Source organism: Camelus bactrianus, chromosome 11 (genome assembly GCF_048773025.1).
Source record: "Camelus bactrianus isolate YW-2024 breed Bactrian camel chromosome 11, ASM4877302v1, whole genome shotgun sequence".
Classification (NCBI taxonomy): domain Eukaryota; kingdom Metazoa; phylum Chordata; class Mammalia; order Artiodactyla; family Camelidae; genus Camelus; species Camelus bactrianus.
Window position 1 is genome coordinate 39,634,672 of NC_133549.1, and position 16,327 is coordinate 39,650,998.

The 16,327-nt window shown below is 47.7% G+C and overlaps 1 protein-coding gene across 2 annotated transcripts in view; it reads right to left on the minus strand.

Annotated features, from left to right (window-relative positions):
- Nucleotides 1-1,582: 1,582 nt before the first annotated feature.
- Nucleotides 1,583-16,327, minus strand: part of CNNM2 (cyclin and CBS domain divalent metal cation transport mediator 2) — a 127,910-nt gene continuing 113,165 nt past the window's right edge. The window contains exons 5-8 of one of the 2 annotated variants that reach the window (XM_010970974.3): nt 15,189-15,282; nt 12,347-12,412; nt 8,486-8,670; nt 1,583-7,853 (exon numbers count right to left, since the gene is read on the minus strand). In XM_010970974.3, the coding sequence (XP_010969276.2) occupies nt 7,644-7,853; nt 8,486-8,670; nt 12,347-12,412; nt 15,189-15,282 (555 nt within the window). In that variant the 3' untranslated portion in view covers nt 1,583-7,643. The remainder of the gene's footprint in view (nt 7,854-8,485; nt 8,671-12,346; nt 12,413-15,188; nt 15,283-16,327) is intronic. The other variant, XM_010970973.3, reaches the window with a different exon arrangement.

A 16,327-nucleotide genomic window follows, 5' to 3' on the forward strand; every position in this document is an offset into this window, starting at 1 on the left:
GTCACAAAGGCCCTATAACCACTGCTTTGTTCTGGGACTTTTTGAAAAGAGCATAGATATGAGGACCTTGGAGGGAAAGTGATGAAACAATCATACAAAGAAATCAAAAGCTTATTAGCCATCTCATGTAATACAACTTTTTGGCTTGAATAAGGAATCATCTCTGTTAAATTGAATTACCTTCAAAAAGTAAGGAATCAACTCCAGGCTACAAAAATGTCATTCAGTTTGTACCAGTCACTTTCTCTACAAGACCCTCTGTTCCCTATCTGTCCTCAGAAGTGCTGAGCTGGGAAGAGAGCATAATTTGGTACATTAAATAGAAACCCCAGAGCTTTTTTCATGGTAAAGCTTAGAACTGAAGCAACACGTGAGTACCCAGTGGATGCAGAGGGATGGCTTAGGTAAATCTCATCTTCACTGTAGGAAAATAATTACCTTTTCTTGGAGAATTTCCTGATTTGAGCTCAGGACTCATCTAGACAAAGTGAGTAAAGCAGGAAAAACTACGCAAAGCAGCCAGCTGGGAGTAGATGTGCTGGAGAGAGCATTCCTTCCCCAGCCCTGCTTTCTGCTTTCAGCTCTGCTTCTAAGGAAAACAGACTCCCAAGAAGATAACACTTCACTGGAATGTAGATCTACGGTTCTACTTCCAAGAAATTGGGCGTGGGGATTGAGGAGGTGGGAGTTGTGGTTAGGTCAGCAAGTGTCTGAGAGCCAATCTTGGCAGCAGTTCTTCACTAAAATGTCTCCATCCACAGGACAGATGTAAGTAAAGTAGACTGAGAACATCATGGTTAAACAATATGATGGGAAAACAAGGGACCTCATGAAGAAGCTCAGGTCTGAGAGGAATGTAAAACAGAGTGGAGGAAAAAAGCATTTTGAAAGGAAGTGGTCTAGGAATGGCCGTGAATCTCGACCAGAAGATCTTCAGGGTCTGGTCACATGAGTCAGGAGGGTGAGAAGGAGCAAAGAACTGGAGAAGTAGTGGCGACAGAAGAGGACGTGGCTTATTAGGGGACGTGGGAGGCTCACTGAATCCTGAAGAGCATCTGAACATGACTCACCACACTTAGGCCCGGTGTCCTTAACTTCAGGGTGGACCATCTGTGCCTGCCGCAACTTTCTCCTAGGCTTCCGATCGCAGAGAAGGACCTACAGAGCCATTTTCATCTTCAAGAGCCAACTGAGAGGCTTAAATGAGGCCTTCGATCTTGCCTAGGAAAAAACAGCTTAGATATTTGCCAGCTGAAATATGTGTGACTGAGCAGCAAATGTCTGGGGAAGTTTGAGTGGACACCCCCAGGATCTTTATCTAAAATGAACTGATGGGGGACAGATTACAATCCTTGAGAAGAACACATCCCTGGAACTGCCTGTACCAGGCTGGAAGTTGGAGGCTCTGTTCTAGCAACCACTTCTCTTTGAACATAAGACTTGGTGGTGTATGGCCAAAGGCAATGCCCTGCTGTGTTGCCATGCCAACAGCCAATCCCAGTTTTCCCACCAGTCAGGGGACCAAGGCTGGTGTTGACCAGTTGACAGGGGAGAGAGGGAACACACACATCCGCTAGAAGGGTGAACAGAAATCATCATTTATCTAAATAGAATAATAGAAATGAACAAAAACCTTTGAAAACAATCACAAAATTTACAAATAAATTGATACAAAATAAATAGGAGAGATTGTAAATCTACAACGTCATTTGAATTATAAAACGCATTCATCATGACAATCAGCTCATGAAACCTATACACGTCCTTTGCGCTTTTTAGGTTTATGTACACAGCTCTGAATACTGTGTTCAGAAAACTTCACTGTTGGCAAAGCATGAAATGTACACTATGATACAGTGAGTAAAGGCTAAGAAGGATGGAAATCAGACACAAAGCAGAGTCTTATTTGAGGGCCAAGGCAATGTTGGCATTGGGCCTCAAAACCAAGAAAAGGCATATTAGAAGCCCAGATGGGCAGGCAGCTTCCATGGTCCAGAGAGATGGATTCTGCAATCCAAGGTGGGAATTAGAGACCATCACTGTTGTGGGGCCAGGGTACCAACCTGGCTTGGGGGTGTGGGAGTGAGGAAGGAGGCTCTGGCCTCACAGCCACGCTGTACCATTACCTAGAGAACAGACCCAGTCACAGGAAACCACCTCTAAAGTATTTCACCGAGGTACTTGAGAGGCCCTGTTATGAAGCAGGAGAGCTGCCTCCATCTCCATCCCAAACACTGGCCGTCAGGAATAGAGGTGGGCCCAATAAAAGGGGCCAGGACACTAGGATCAACATAAGAGCAGCAGCCTGTTTAAGACAAAAATAGAAACAAAACCACTCCTTCTCACCCACTTTAAAAGACAACAGAACCCAGGCTCCATGGATGAGGGGCTCCAGAACAGATCTCATCGCAGTCACAGATGATGTGCTAACAGTAGAGGCATATGTACATAATAAATAATAATATAAAATAAAGCATATACACTTGTGGATCGAAAGGACTCCAGAAACAAGAAAAGTCAATGGACCGATACACTCCACCTTCACAGTAGACTTCAGACATGGGGAGTAATGAACCAGGAGCGAGGCTGGGGTTCTCTGGGGAACGAGAAGTCCCGAGGCCTTACTCTTCCCCTCTCCCTTCTGCTCTGGGAGCCTGAGACCAGCTGTTTATAGCGAAGGGGCCTGCGCCTCCAACCAAAAGGGCAGGCACCCAGGTCCATTTGATAGTTCTCTCCAGGGTGAGACTGAAAAGGAATCTGGCCCCAAAAGAATCACTTCCTGAGTGAATTCATGTTGTGGGCAAATACCAGAAGATACCCTGCCAAGTGAGGCAAGACAGTACTCCCAGTCATTCTTCTAACTGGTTCATGTTTAACACCCAGTGGATACTAAAAGTGGAAAATGCGTGCTTGCTTAAGTCTTACAGTATCTGTCAGATCTGTGTACATAAAAACCTTGGCACACGAACTTCTAGAACTTACTCTCTTGCCACTAGAACCTTTGTTTCCATGTTGTTTCAAGTACAGCCTCATATAAAAGACTTCTAGTGAGATGATGTCATTGGCTCTAGCGCACACAGAAAGCTAACTCGAGCCGAGCAAACCACAAAGGTCTGAAAAGCAAAAAAAAGTCCCCAGCCCAAGATGGTGGGAGCAAAGCTGCTCCAAGCTCCGCAGCTGCTCTGAACTGCCATCTTCACCCTGTTCTTAGGGCTGACCAGGGACTCTGGCCTGTCTGGACAAAGAGAAGGAAAAGCAGCAGGTGCGTACTCACTGCAGGAGGAACGCCTGCACGGGCTGCAGGAGGACGGGAGGCCCGCTGCCACAGCCCCGGGCAAGCTTCGGGTGCCCCACACACCCTCAAAGGGAGGCAAATGAACAGCATCCCGGAACCCTCTGAACTCATCACTCCTATCAGCCCGCTCCAATACAGAAGACGCGTGGAAAGATAGAGATTTGCAAATGGCCCTGAGGTATAAAAATCCACTGAGTAGGTTGCTCGTTGATACATTTAGGTCAGAAAAGTTTCTGAATCCCCAAATCACTTTCATATTGAACTCTCTAAATCCCTCCTACTTCTGGGTGAACCTACAACCCAGCCAAATGCCCTTGCTGGATAGACGCACCACCAGTCCAGAGGCCAGCATAGAACCATACCTGACCCAAGACAGGAGCCTGTGTCTTCAGTAAAAAGTGAGCACTGGCGCCGCAGAAGCTGGACCACCAGCTCAGCCTCAGCGCCCTCAATACTCCACAGAGAAAACCAGTCTGGGATCGAAGCTAAGAGGGGAGTTGCTCCCGCTCTCCCGCCACTGGGGGCTTTGTGCTGTGGGACGTGCACCGAGCCAACCCTCCCTGGTGGCCTCTTGCTTAGAACCCCAGGGAAACGAGGTAAGCACCTTCCTGGGCTGGTCCAGGTGGGTCCTCTGCCCGTGACCAGCTCTGGGGAGCACTGGAGGAATCGCGGTCCCCTAGCCCAGGAAAGATGGCCACAGATCCCTGGCTGGTTTTCAGAAGACGACAGAGTTGGGTTTTGTTTTTGTGTTTGTCCAGCCAGGACCCAGTCTCAACCAGCCAGGGCCTACTTAGGTCTGCTCCTCAACCTGAGGGAATTCGAGGGCAGAAGTTCATGGTCCCTGCTTAGCCTAAATTCCTGTTGCTTCATTTCCTAAGGAAAATGCAATTCTACTTGGAAAAGCTGGTCCTTTAGTCGTACGGTACTGGGAACAGCACAGGTAAATACAGTCACAGTTAATGTTCCATGTTAGTGTGAAGTTCTGCATTCAACACCTGCACCAAAATTCTTTGAAATAACATTAGAAAATGGCAAGATGCCTGCCCCTCCCACTTGGGGAAGACAGCTATGTCAGCATGGGCACTGAGCTCTCTTCCAGAAGTGAGGTGAGGAGGGAAGGGAAAGAGTTAAATGGGGTGCTCTTTCCAATTCAAATTAGGTAAGGAGCAAGGCTTAACTGAGTTAACACCCCAATATCCATGCACAAATCTTAAGGGAAGGAACCTCTAAAGCGGTAGGAAAAATGCCTCTCCTTACAAAGAGAACACAGACTGTCCTGGGAATGTTGAGATCCTGGGAATCCGGTCCTAGGAGGAACCTTTGGGATGCTGCAGCCACTGCTTAGGGGCAGGAGGAGGCCCTCCCTCGTCTCGCAGTTGAGGCAACGGAGGCCACTGAACAGGAGGGAGTCCCTGGGTCTGACGAGGCCCTGCGTCTGCTCCACAGCCCACTCCCATCCATGCTTACAAAGCCAGCAGCCCCAGGAGAGGACAACCCACCAGTGGTGCTGAGGACTGGCCACTGCACATCAGGCTCAGCTATCTGATGGCCTTCCTCTGCCATGCTCCCATTTACTTTATAGACACAAACTGCATAGACCTTCTAAGCCAAAATCCTTCTCCTGCTGCCCCACAGAAGCAATGAGCCAGTGTTTCTCCCTCAACAGCCTGGAATTAGTTTCCAGAGGGCAAGTGGGGCCCAGAAGAGGAATCTGTTGCTCAGATGTTGAGCTAACTTATCATCTGAAGAGTCTGCAGCTTCCCCCAAAACAGATGTTAACTGTAGCCAAATGTTAACCTGTATTCTTTCAGGGACCGGACAATATATTTTGGATTTCCTGTTGTTATAAAACAGTGTGAATAATCAAAGGTAAAGAGTGGTTTATAGAAAATAAATATGAACTTGGGCGGCTAAAATTTCATCCTTGGGGAGCCCTGCTACCGAGCCCCCTGCCACATCCTTTATACAGAGGTCTTTTCAAAAAGCCACACACTAAGCAGGTAAGACAGTATTAAAAAGTTTTCTTTCTCCCTGAAGTCGAGAAGCCAGCAGCTGGGATCCTCTCAACAGAGCTTTAGGATTCATAAAGGAGCAGTGGGGCTCTGAAAAAGACCCAACACAGTAACGCTGACTCCGGGGCTCCCTCCAGTAGCCGCATCAGAAGGGGGCTGTGTGGAGAAACAGATTGGCCATGGGAGTCAGACAGGCAAAGATCCTGGAGGCCAGAGGAGCCAGGGCTGGCAGCCAGCCCCCACCAGACCACAGGGACGGCCAGTGCAGGCCGGCCCCAAGCATGCTGTGGTGGTTGGGGCAGAAGCCTCCTCCCCAGCAAAGCCCAAGTTTCATTTCATTACAGGCAACTCCCTGTCATTTCTGCGCCCCTTACACACAGTCCCAGTTCCTGTGTCTCGTCACACTGGCGCTGTGCTCAGCTAAACGCTTAAGGAAGTGGGACCTTTACACTTGGACAGATCCGTTTATAAAAGGGGATGATCACATGGGGTCCCCACATCAAGCTACATGGGGGGAGTGCCATCCCACGGTGGCCAACTTGAGTGCCAGCAGCAGGCCACTCTGCCCTCTTAGGGGGCACCCTGTGACTTCTGCCAGGGGAGGCCAGTGCTTCCCTTGCTAAGGGGCGTGACATCTTCCAAAGAAGCCACTCCAGGACTGAATCCCAGAGGACGCACTGCGCCAGGCATGCATCTGACACTGGAGCCACCAAGCTACTCACTGGGAGGCAAGCCCAGCGTGGTGCTGGTTATTCCTCAACCGCAGCTCCCACCCCTAGAGCCGAGCTGGGGTGCACAGTCCTACCTGGAGGAGGGAGAAGAAAACTGCCGCTTAGCCCCGGGGCTTCTCTTCGTTCAGTGAGACCCACTGGAGGAAAAGCTATCTTCTTGCCTAGTGACTGGATGCAGCGTGGACTAATAGCTCTACGTGGGAAGTGTAGTCAGTAGGAATTCATTTCAGTGTTCAATGTTGCCGACAAAATGCACACATCCCTTGGGTTAACACTTAAAACATAGGTAAGATAGTTAATAACACAATCACTCAAATACCTCCTGACATAAATTTCACTACACGTGATGAATTTGGTATTAAAATAAGACGGAGACACACATGAAATGGCCACAACACACATTTGGTTTCTGAATCCCTGTTTGGGGCCGATCTGACCCTGGCTGTACAGGCAGCCTCTGTGGTGTGGGCCGCATCTGAGGCAGGAGGCACAGAGGTCCCCATGGGCCCAAAGACAGAGAGGAAGAGGGACAGTCGGCTCCCTGGAAGGAATGGCAGGGGTTGGCAGCCCCCAGAGTTCCCTCCTTTAAATACATGGGTCTAGGAATGCCTTCTCGGCACAGAGCACAGCTGGAAGGTCCAACTCCTTTTCTGACAATGACACACGTCCCAGCAGGAAGGGGAGGAGCATGGACTCCACACCACCAGTTTACTCAAAAGCCCTGTGGAAGATTTCCATTTGGCATCTGTGTAGCAGCATCTTGGGTTAACAAGAGCAAGGACGGGGAGGCAGGGGGCGGCGTTCTGCAAGCTGGGGCGCTGGGGCGGGGAAGAGCCCCGGCTGTAGGAACGTCGGGGTGAAGTCACCTTGCCTCTTGCCAATGATAAACCATCGGTTTAAAATTCGTTAACATTCATTTTGGTGATAAAAATTCCTTAGAGTGGGAGCAAAATCACATTCCAAGCAAACATTAAACCTTTCTGAGAGAAAGAGACACCGTTAGACATTAACTTAAAACAACACTGAGCTCAGAGAGACGACTGCGGGTCCCTGCGCGGGCCCCAACTGCAGTGCCGGCAGGTCTGTGTCAACGCAGTTTTCATTCATCCTTCAAGTTCAACATCGACACCCACTGGGGCACAGAGGAAGGGTGCGCTCTCCCTGGGGGGCCCAAGGAAGGCCCCTGGAGGGGCAAGTCCATCCTCTTAAGGTCACATCATGGGGTCACAGCAGAGTTTTGACAGAATCACTTAAAACTCTGCCAAAGACACTTTTTAAAAACATAATCTCTCGAAAAAAAATCGCGACAATTTTCAACTTCATGCAAATCGAGGGAGGAGGAGAGTGAATAATGGTAAAAGGTACAGCTGAAAAAATAAACATGATTCTATTTGGGCGGAAGGAGTTCCTCTCCACAATCTCGAATGCCATGCCCCAGCTGTGTGTCTCACGACTCCTGCCCTCCCCAGCCTCCTCTGCTGCTTCCAGGAAGGGGACAAAGTCTTTGGTCTCAGGATGTTGCAGGATGCAGCGTGGCACACAAGCTCACCCCAACGGGGCTCACAGTCAGACGCCGGGGCCGGGGCATGGGGGCGGGCGGGCGGCCTAGATGGCGCCTTCGCTGTGCAGGCTGTGGTTGGCCTTGCTGTGCGTCACACAGTTCTGTTCGTTAAGCAGGTTGGCCGTCTCGTCTGGCAACCCGTCATGCAGCTCCGTAAGAGTCAATTCAATTTTAGTGTTTTCACTGTCTGAAGACTGAGGAGTTTTGTCCATCCGGGATGCCATCAAGGCATTTTGGTATTGCTGTCTTGAGATCTGGGGCCAGGAGATGGTAGAGAAAACAAACTGAGAGAATGCTTAATTGTTAGGCCCACTGGTTTCCACCTGGTATTATGACACCTTAAATCCCCCCAGAGGCCCCTGGCAGTTGCTCTAGGAGAAAATCATCCTTATAACTGAGCCACTTTTTTAAAGTTCAGGTTGACTCTGGTGAAAAAGTCAGTTTCTACAGATAGAAGTTGTTTTCAAATGTCTCAAAATTTCACAGAGACTTAGAAAACGGACATAGTCTTCCATCAGCTGAAGCTGGTTTGTTCCCCAGAAGCCGTCTTTATTTCAGACAAAGAACCCCGTTTCCAGGGCAGGGACTAGCAGAGGATTCTTCCCACCCCATCTCAGCAAGTCTTTCAGAGCCACAAGCCCGTGAAGACTGGCTGGGAAGGTTTACTTTTTCTCACCGTCTCCAGCTCTCATTCCCTGAAAAAGCCACTTGGGATGTGGCAGCTCATTGGACAGAGCCAAGGAGATCCATGCTTTTCCCAGCCTGAGTCTTGGGCAAGAAGCTGGAGGCAGGGCACCCGCCAAACGACCACGGGAAAGCTCCCAACGCTCACTGCGGAAGCTGACCGCCACCTGCCAGGCCAGGCCAGGCCGCCCTCGCCTCTTACCTTAACGAACTGGAGATCAGAGAGGGCTCGCACTGAGTAGTCAGGGATATAGACTTGGAGGAATGAAGAGTTGAGCTGATTATTGCTGCTCCCCAGCGTTGGTGTTATCGCGTCAATCCGGTCACTGCGACTGAGAGAGTCCGAGTGATTCAAGCCACACGGGCGAGGAGGTGACTTGTTTTCACCTGGAAAGGAGGAAGGAAAAAAAAAAAAAAACAAAACCCAACCACCTTTTAAGTGAGGTAGATATAACTTAAAGTCAGTTCTTTATTTTCCAAATAAGAAGGTAATAACGAACAGACAAGCGCAATCAACTTATACCAGATGCCTCAATGGGGCGGGTGCTCGCCTGCAGGGCCCCGGAGAGCACGTTCACGGCCGCCCCTCAGACACGGTTCCTTAGCTCAGCTGCCCGGCCGGCAGTGTGGACAGACCCAGGCCTCCCTGGTCTCCCCGAGGCGGCGCAGACCCCGCGGCCGTGCTACGTCAGCAGCACAGACTGGGGAGGCGAGCCTGAGACACTGAAGTTACTGGACACAAAACCAGGCCTGCGAAGGCAGCAGTTCACTATTTTGCCAGAAGCAAATAAAGGACTCTTGAGAATGTTCACAAATCAAGATGTGTTCTAAAGTCATCCAAACAGTTCTGTCTGCTCATACCGTACCTCCCAGCCAAACCTGTTATCTTTGCCTCTGACCCCAAAAGCACCCCCGGCAGGCAGCCCGAGGACATCACAGGGTTTCAAGAACGCTGGAAGACACCAAACCCTAGAAGGTTTGATTAGGTTCCCTTCAGTGAGCCTGGCAGTACCCTTTCATTAAAACAAAGTGGAAGGAAATTCAGATGAGTCTAAGTGCTGCTGCTCTCACAGGCAAGTTCACTACAGCTTCTAATAAATTCCATTAAAAATAAAACCCATCTCCCCCGTCAAGGCATCTTCCATCTTTGCTCTTCTGATCAAACCTATTGCACAAATATCAACTGGGAGCCCACACTGGACAGCTCCTGAATTGTACACTGTCCCACAATGCCCCAGGATCACAGGGGACCAGTTTTCCCCCCGATGGTTGGCTCCTCTCTGCAATGTGTCCCTGACTGGCTCTCAGCTGGTCCCACCCTTCAACCACTGGGAAATCTCTCATCACGTTCATCAAAATCTGCTTCCCCAAATGACAATCTCCCCTCCACTCGATGGAGCTCCACCAAGTAACTTTTATTCCTCAGCTACTTGGAATAGCCGTCAGAAGTCTAAAGATAGTTCTCCAGGCTGAATAACTCAACCATTCTTCACATGTTTCTTCCCCCCCCCGACCCCATCTGACCACCATCTGAGATTCCATCCAGCAAACGTCCCTCTTAGGATACGACATGTAGAACAAAACACTTGCCAAAACATGGCAAGTCCCCAAGGAACCCCATACGATGAGTTCAATTTCTCCTTAAATTTTCATGTCACCATTTTCTCTACAATTTTCGTGTCATGAAATTCTCCATTGTTCGTCAAAATTACACTCGGCGGCAGATCCTCTTGTTGCCTCCACTTATCCATGAGAACAAGGCAAATTGATAATTTATCAGATGCTTTTCTCTTTAGCAGGACAGAACTCTGACCCAGCTTTGCTAAGCCTCAGATTCCCTATCTGTGAAAGGCGGATAACAGTACCTGCCTCATAAGGTCTGATGAAGATTCAAAATGAGATCAGATAAGTGCCTGATAACTGAGCCTCGGTAACATTGCTGTACTCTTCTCCATGAGCGCCATCCCCGACCTCTCCGCTGTGTGCCTACCCTCAGGATCAAGCTTCTCTGTGCTTGTGATAACTTCACGCTGGCTGATGACGGATGAAACAGCTCTTTGAAGCAAGGCATCCCACAGTATCCCTGGGCTTTAGCCCCAGATCTACAGGTGCTTCTGAAATGGTCATTTACTTCTGCGTGTTACAATTTAAGGTTATAAAAACAAAACATTTAAAGGGTCCTTTGCTTATTGACCAGACCCTATGCGCGGGACTTCTCAGTCTCCTGTTATTTCCTCCTGAAGAGGATTACAGGGCAAATTCTCTGGTCTCCCAAGGTATCTAGACTCGCTGTCAGCTTCCTCTCAACCCACTGCCCTGTTTTTTTGTGAGATGAACCCTCTCCGTTGCCAGGAACCCACTGCCTGGTGTCACAGCCGGAGAAGCAGACCCTGTCTTCCAGGATGTCTTCTGCAACCTGACGGGAGCCCAGCATGACCAGCCTTTCACCGGCAGGCAGGGAGACACTTGAGTGTTCACACCGAAGAGAGCAAAGGCGTGAAGTGGCCACCCTCGACTTCAGGTCATGTTTTGTTGCCAAATTTACATAAATTTGAAGTAATTATGAAATATGAAAAAAACTTTCAATTTTAATTCCTCTTAGGCCTTCTCAGAATTATTTTCTTCCTGCTTTTTGTCTTGGCTTATTCATTCTACCTAGGAATCCTTTCTTTTGCTAGTGAGCTAGAAAGATACAACAAAGGAACATTCCTAGCCTCCTCCCTTGGAACCACCAGGCTGGAATTCACTAGTCTAGTTCAACTCCCATTTATTAGTTATCATGTGATTATAATGCCAGCATCCCTAAAGACCTGGAACCACAAAACATATTTTCCTATTACTGGATCAGAATGGAGTGGGCAGAGCTAAGAAATCTCTAAGTTCTCCAAAAAAAAAAAAAAAAAAGTAAAACACAAATGAGATTTCCATGATCTTCACTCAAAAGTCACTCTACATCATCAATGACATTTTAAATAGGTAACAGATGCCAGCAAATAAAATGGGGAGGAAAAAATACAAACATACATGTAAGTAAATACACATTCATGTGCATATCACGTGTGTGTATACATACACGTATGAATCTATGTGTATACTCTGTCAGCTGGTCTGATTCAAATAGTCCTACGAATAGTATCTTACGCCCAATATGCCCAAACACCCCATGTTTTTTAAGAGCAGAGATCTAAGGGAATATTAGCTTCTAAGTATTGCTTCCTTTACCAAGTATCAGGATGTTAGAGTTTTGCTGAAACTGGATTATGAAATAAATGCACATTTCATCAGCCAGATTTAAAAATATAAGCTGTATGGAACCAAATAAATACAGAAAAGTTGTACTACCAAATAGGGAAGCCCAGCAATTTTAATTAAAGAGAGATTAAACCTTTGCCTTTCTTTTTAGCAGCTGGACATATGAGTCAGGCACGACCAAGCTCCTGCAGGGCAGTAACCAGCAGCTGGTTAGGAATGTGCACAGTGCTAATTTCAAAACAGAGAGGGAGACAGGAGAAGCAGGGCCACCTGCCTGACAGAGGGCAGAAATACGTGCGCCTCGTTCACACGGATGCCAGGAAAAGGACCAATGGAACAGGGATGCTCGGGCCTCCGCAGATGGGGTACCAAGAAAAGTTCAGAGCCCTTCAGGCTTTTGGCTGAGTGTATTCTGGAGAGGTATCCTCAGGTTTTGAGGCCCCTGGGGCCTCATGACTTTGCTGAGATCACAGAAAGTATCGGGGGGCAGCCCTCTTTTGCTAGCCAGAAAATCCAAGGTCAGCAGTGTGGGTGGGACAACAGGAACACCGAGGACCTGTGTCCCCTTCCAGGGTCATCACTGTTCATCTTCCAAGATGCCCTTCCGTCTCCCAGGCCCTTTCCATCTGTGGGGGGCTTATGCCTTCCTGGACAGCTCATCGTTAAGTCATAGAAACATGGAGTTCTAGAGCTCAAAGAAAAGCTGAAAGCGGCCTTGACCAAATAAAGGGAGCAGACCTGGCCAGCCGGGCTTTGGCGGGGTCAGGGGAGGCAATCAGAAGAATTATGAAAAGGAAACATGCAGAATTACCTGGAGAACCTGCTGCTAACAACTCTGTTCTGCTGACAACAAAGGTACGAGACAGGGACAAAGGAACTGAAAAATGGAGAAAAACAGGGTGAGACCGCATCAAAAAGCAAGAAAGGAGATCTCTGTAATCAGGGGACAGGAGTGGATACCTGTTCTCCCAATGTGAGCATTCAATTCTAGAAATGCAGAAGCCTGTATGATATGATACAGACAAAAAGAACACACTCTACTTTCCAGGAAGAATACAGGGAGGCAGAAATCAGGAGAAATCCAACTCACGTGCTTCTTTACTAAACCAGAAATCTCTTAAGCCACTAATACCCAATTGGGGTTTATAGCTCAAAACGTGCTCTTAAGAATGTCAATCCCAGCCAGCCACACCGAGGGGAGCTCGATTAATCAACTGCCCCAAGAGCGGGACCCAGACGCAGCGTCCCTGTCCATGGCAAGCAATTAATTACACAAATCATTTCCATTCTTAATGAAGACTGACTAACTTTTGACCTGATGCTTTGAAATTCCAAAGTATTCTGAAGCAATTCAAAGTGTTAGTGGAAGGGAACTAAAGCACATCATACACAGACTTCCTGGGAATGGCAGACCGAAGCCATCCTCAACATCGCCTCCACCTGACTGAAAAGTCGGTCAACACACCCTGCCAGGCAGGAGTCATATGTTCTGGATAGGGTTTCTTTTTTTTTTTTAAATTGAGGCATAATTGGCATAAATGGGCAGGGCTTGATGACTAATTACTGTAGGATCTTTCTAGGCAATCAGCATTCACACATAGAAATATTATCTTGAGATTACTGTACTAACTGCATCTCTCAATGAATATACAAAATCCTGAATCCTGATTGTAAAGTCAAGTAAAACACCGTGCTCTATAGTAAGATGCTACTAATGAAACTCCCTCCCTTCCTAGCATTTCCAGACTGGGGAAGGCCACAGAAGCCCCACACACTTTCCACGTGGAAGGCCCGCTCTTCAATTCCTTTTCTGAATGGGATTTACCCTTATATGAATCCACAGCTCAATACGAACTAGGCTAATATTCAGGTTTCAAGAACTAGCAATCAATAACATGCAACTCTACTCCTCCAGCTTTCTTTTCAAAACCACCTTATAAATCCAGTTCTGCTAATCTGGGGCTAATTTAAGGTTGGTTGCTGAGCAATGGTCACAATCTCAACCCCTACCTGTGTTACACAAACATTTCTTCTGGGGCCGTGAAGGTTACAAAGCACTCGTGTGAGTGTCATCGCAGTCTATTCTTCTAACAATCACAGGAGGTAATCTTAGACCCTTTTAATAATGAAGAAGCCAAGGGCCTTTCTCAAAGTCAGGTCACCCATCAATGATGGAACTGAGGCTGTCACCCAGTCTTCCTGACCTAGTTAAGAATCTTCCTGTCCCCTCACCAGTAGTGAAAAGATAAGCTAACCTTCAAGTTTACAGCAGACACTTACTAAGTAAGGGAGTTACACTGGGAGTTGGTCAGGACTTGACAATGGGGACACTGGTCTATTGACTCAAAAACCTGCACCAGAATAATGAGAAGCTGCATCTGGGGTACGGGAGGCTTAGAAATGTGACAGGAATTTTTGACATTTCTCTGGCTTTCTAACTCTCACATCTTTGGGTGCCTGAGAAATTATGTGGCGCATAGATAAGGTCCAACATCATGAACCAGACCTGTCTGGAGGTGTCCCCTCCCCTTTTAAAACCAGGTTTCAGAAGTGCCAGCATTCTTTCAGGATGGGCTATTTTTAAGTTTGAGGTTTTTAACAGTTATTTCCTAGCACAGCATGTCATTCGGTGTTTTGGCCACAAGGTGGTACTCCAGCCCCTTTGTTTACCTGTCTGCCCTGTTCAGCCAGGGTGAGGTAGCGAGAACACATTTATGCAGCAAAGCCAGCAATGTCAAGAAGGACCCTTGAAGTCCCATCCCAAAGGTGAGCCAGGTACCCGTGTTTGCTGCCATCTTGTGCTCAGAGCACTTAGCCTGTGGCACCCTCACCTTTAGTTGCCTGACTCAACCGGCCAGCTCTCTAGTTAAGAAGAGTTGGCTATAGGCAATGGGTATACGTTAACAACCTCAATCAACCTCAGAAAAAATGCAAATTAAAAAAATGTCCAGAATAGTTAACATCGAAAAGATTCGACAGTATCATGAGGTGGCTGAGGAACACCTGGAACCCTCATCCGCCCAGGCACAGCCACTCTGGAAAACATTTGGGCAGCAGCTACTAAGGCTGATCCTGCAATCTCGCTCCTACATACACACTCAGCAGAAATGTCTTCACCAAAAGACATGTACAGTGTTCACAGCCACACAATTCATAGGAACCCCCAACGGGAAATTACCCTGGTGTCCATCAGCAATGAAAAGGATGAATGCACAGAACACTGTATAGCAATGAGAAGAAACTAAGTAAAAGCACACACAGCAGGACTGTTGAATGTGACAAGGACAACACTGGGTGTTGAGAAGCCAGGCTCAATGTACTACATCCTGTATAATTCCGTTTAAATAAAGTCCCAAAATAGGCAAAACCAGTCTATGCTGAGAAGTGAAGATGGTGGCTACTTTTGAGAGATAGTGACTAAAAGGAGTGCACTGGTGGGGGTTTCTGATGTCCTGTCTCCTGATCTCCTGTCTAAACTACACACTCTGAACATTCATGGAGGTACACATGATTTGAGCAGTAATTTTTGTATACATGATATATTTCAATAAAAGTTTTAAATAGGGTAAGCTGGCAGGCACAAAGAGAAAGATGACAGCAGGGCATTATTTCCTGAGACACGGCCCTGCCCAGAGGCCAAGAAGGAAACTCACCTGGAGAGGCTGTAAGGGCCATTACACCATAGTATGAAAAAGCACTGGCTTCAAACTTCATACCTTCTTTCCCAGCTTCCACTTCCACCTTCCCCTGGGAAAAGAAAAAGGGAGTGTTTTCAGTCCAATTACATGAAACCTCTTTGCCAACTCTATGTAAGATTTGGGTCCTTCTTCAGATTGTGGTCTAAATTTCCTTCCCAACAATCCCAAAGGGGTCAAAAGCCTCAGATAATCTTTCCCACTTAGACAGAGGAGAGGGTCAGTTCATCTTAAATATGAAAAACTGGATTTAGCTGGAAAGGCAGAGGTGACAGCAATGTGATGTTTAATTTCTATGAGTCCCAGCATCCCAGTTCGTGAATTCTTCAGGAGCCCTCCCAGTAATAAAAAGATGGAGTTCTTGCTCCATCTGTGGGACAAACACTGAGAAGTGCTTGGTGATGGTCACCCGAGAAGAGCCCGAGTCTGAGCAGAGTCAGGTCAAGAGTCAACACGGTTTGTGACCATGGAACAGAGAGGACTAAACTGGCTCCCAGGGGCAGAACTCACTCTGATCTCACTAGCACAGGTCCTGACCAACTGAGCACACATCTCGCTGGCCAATGGTGGTACCTCCTCTTCTCTCAAAAAGGCATCTTAAGAAAGTCTCCTTCCGACAGGACAAAACCCTCTCCGAAGGTTCTCCCTTTTCTTTCCTTTCTCTAACTTGACCACAACTTCTCCTTCCCTCTTATCAGTTCCTCTGGGGCAGACTGACTGCGCCTTATTCATCCCTGTAGCCTAGGGTTCACCACAGCCCCTTCCTGGTCAGTGCTCAGCACGCATCTTCCGGGCTACTGGGATATACTCGTAAGTGAGCTGCATTATAGATTTCCAAGCCAAGGGTCAGATGGCTGCTGTTCATCTCTCCTCTAATTGCTGCCTCTCCAGTAAGAGAGTACCTTGGTGTGCAGCCTTCACAACGGGTAGACAAAAACTGAGCTACCATTTATTGAAAAGGAACTGTGCTAACAATTCAGTGTTTTATTAATTCATTTAATGCTCACAGCTCTACGAAGCAGACAATCACCACCCTCTTATAAATCAGGAAAGATGAAGTAACCAAAGAACGAGCTCTTAACCAACAAGCTACACTG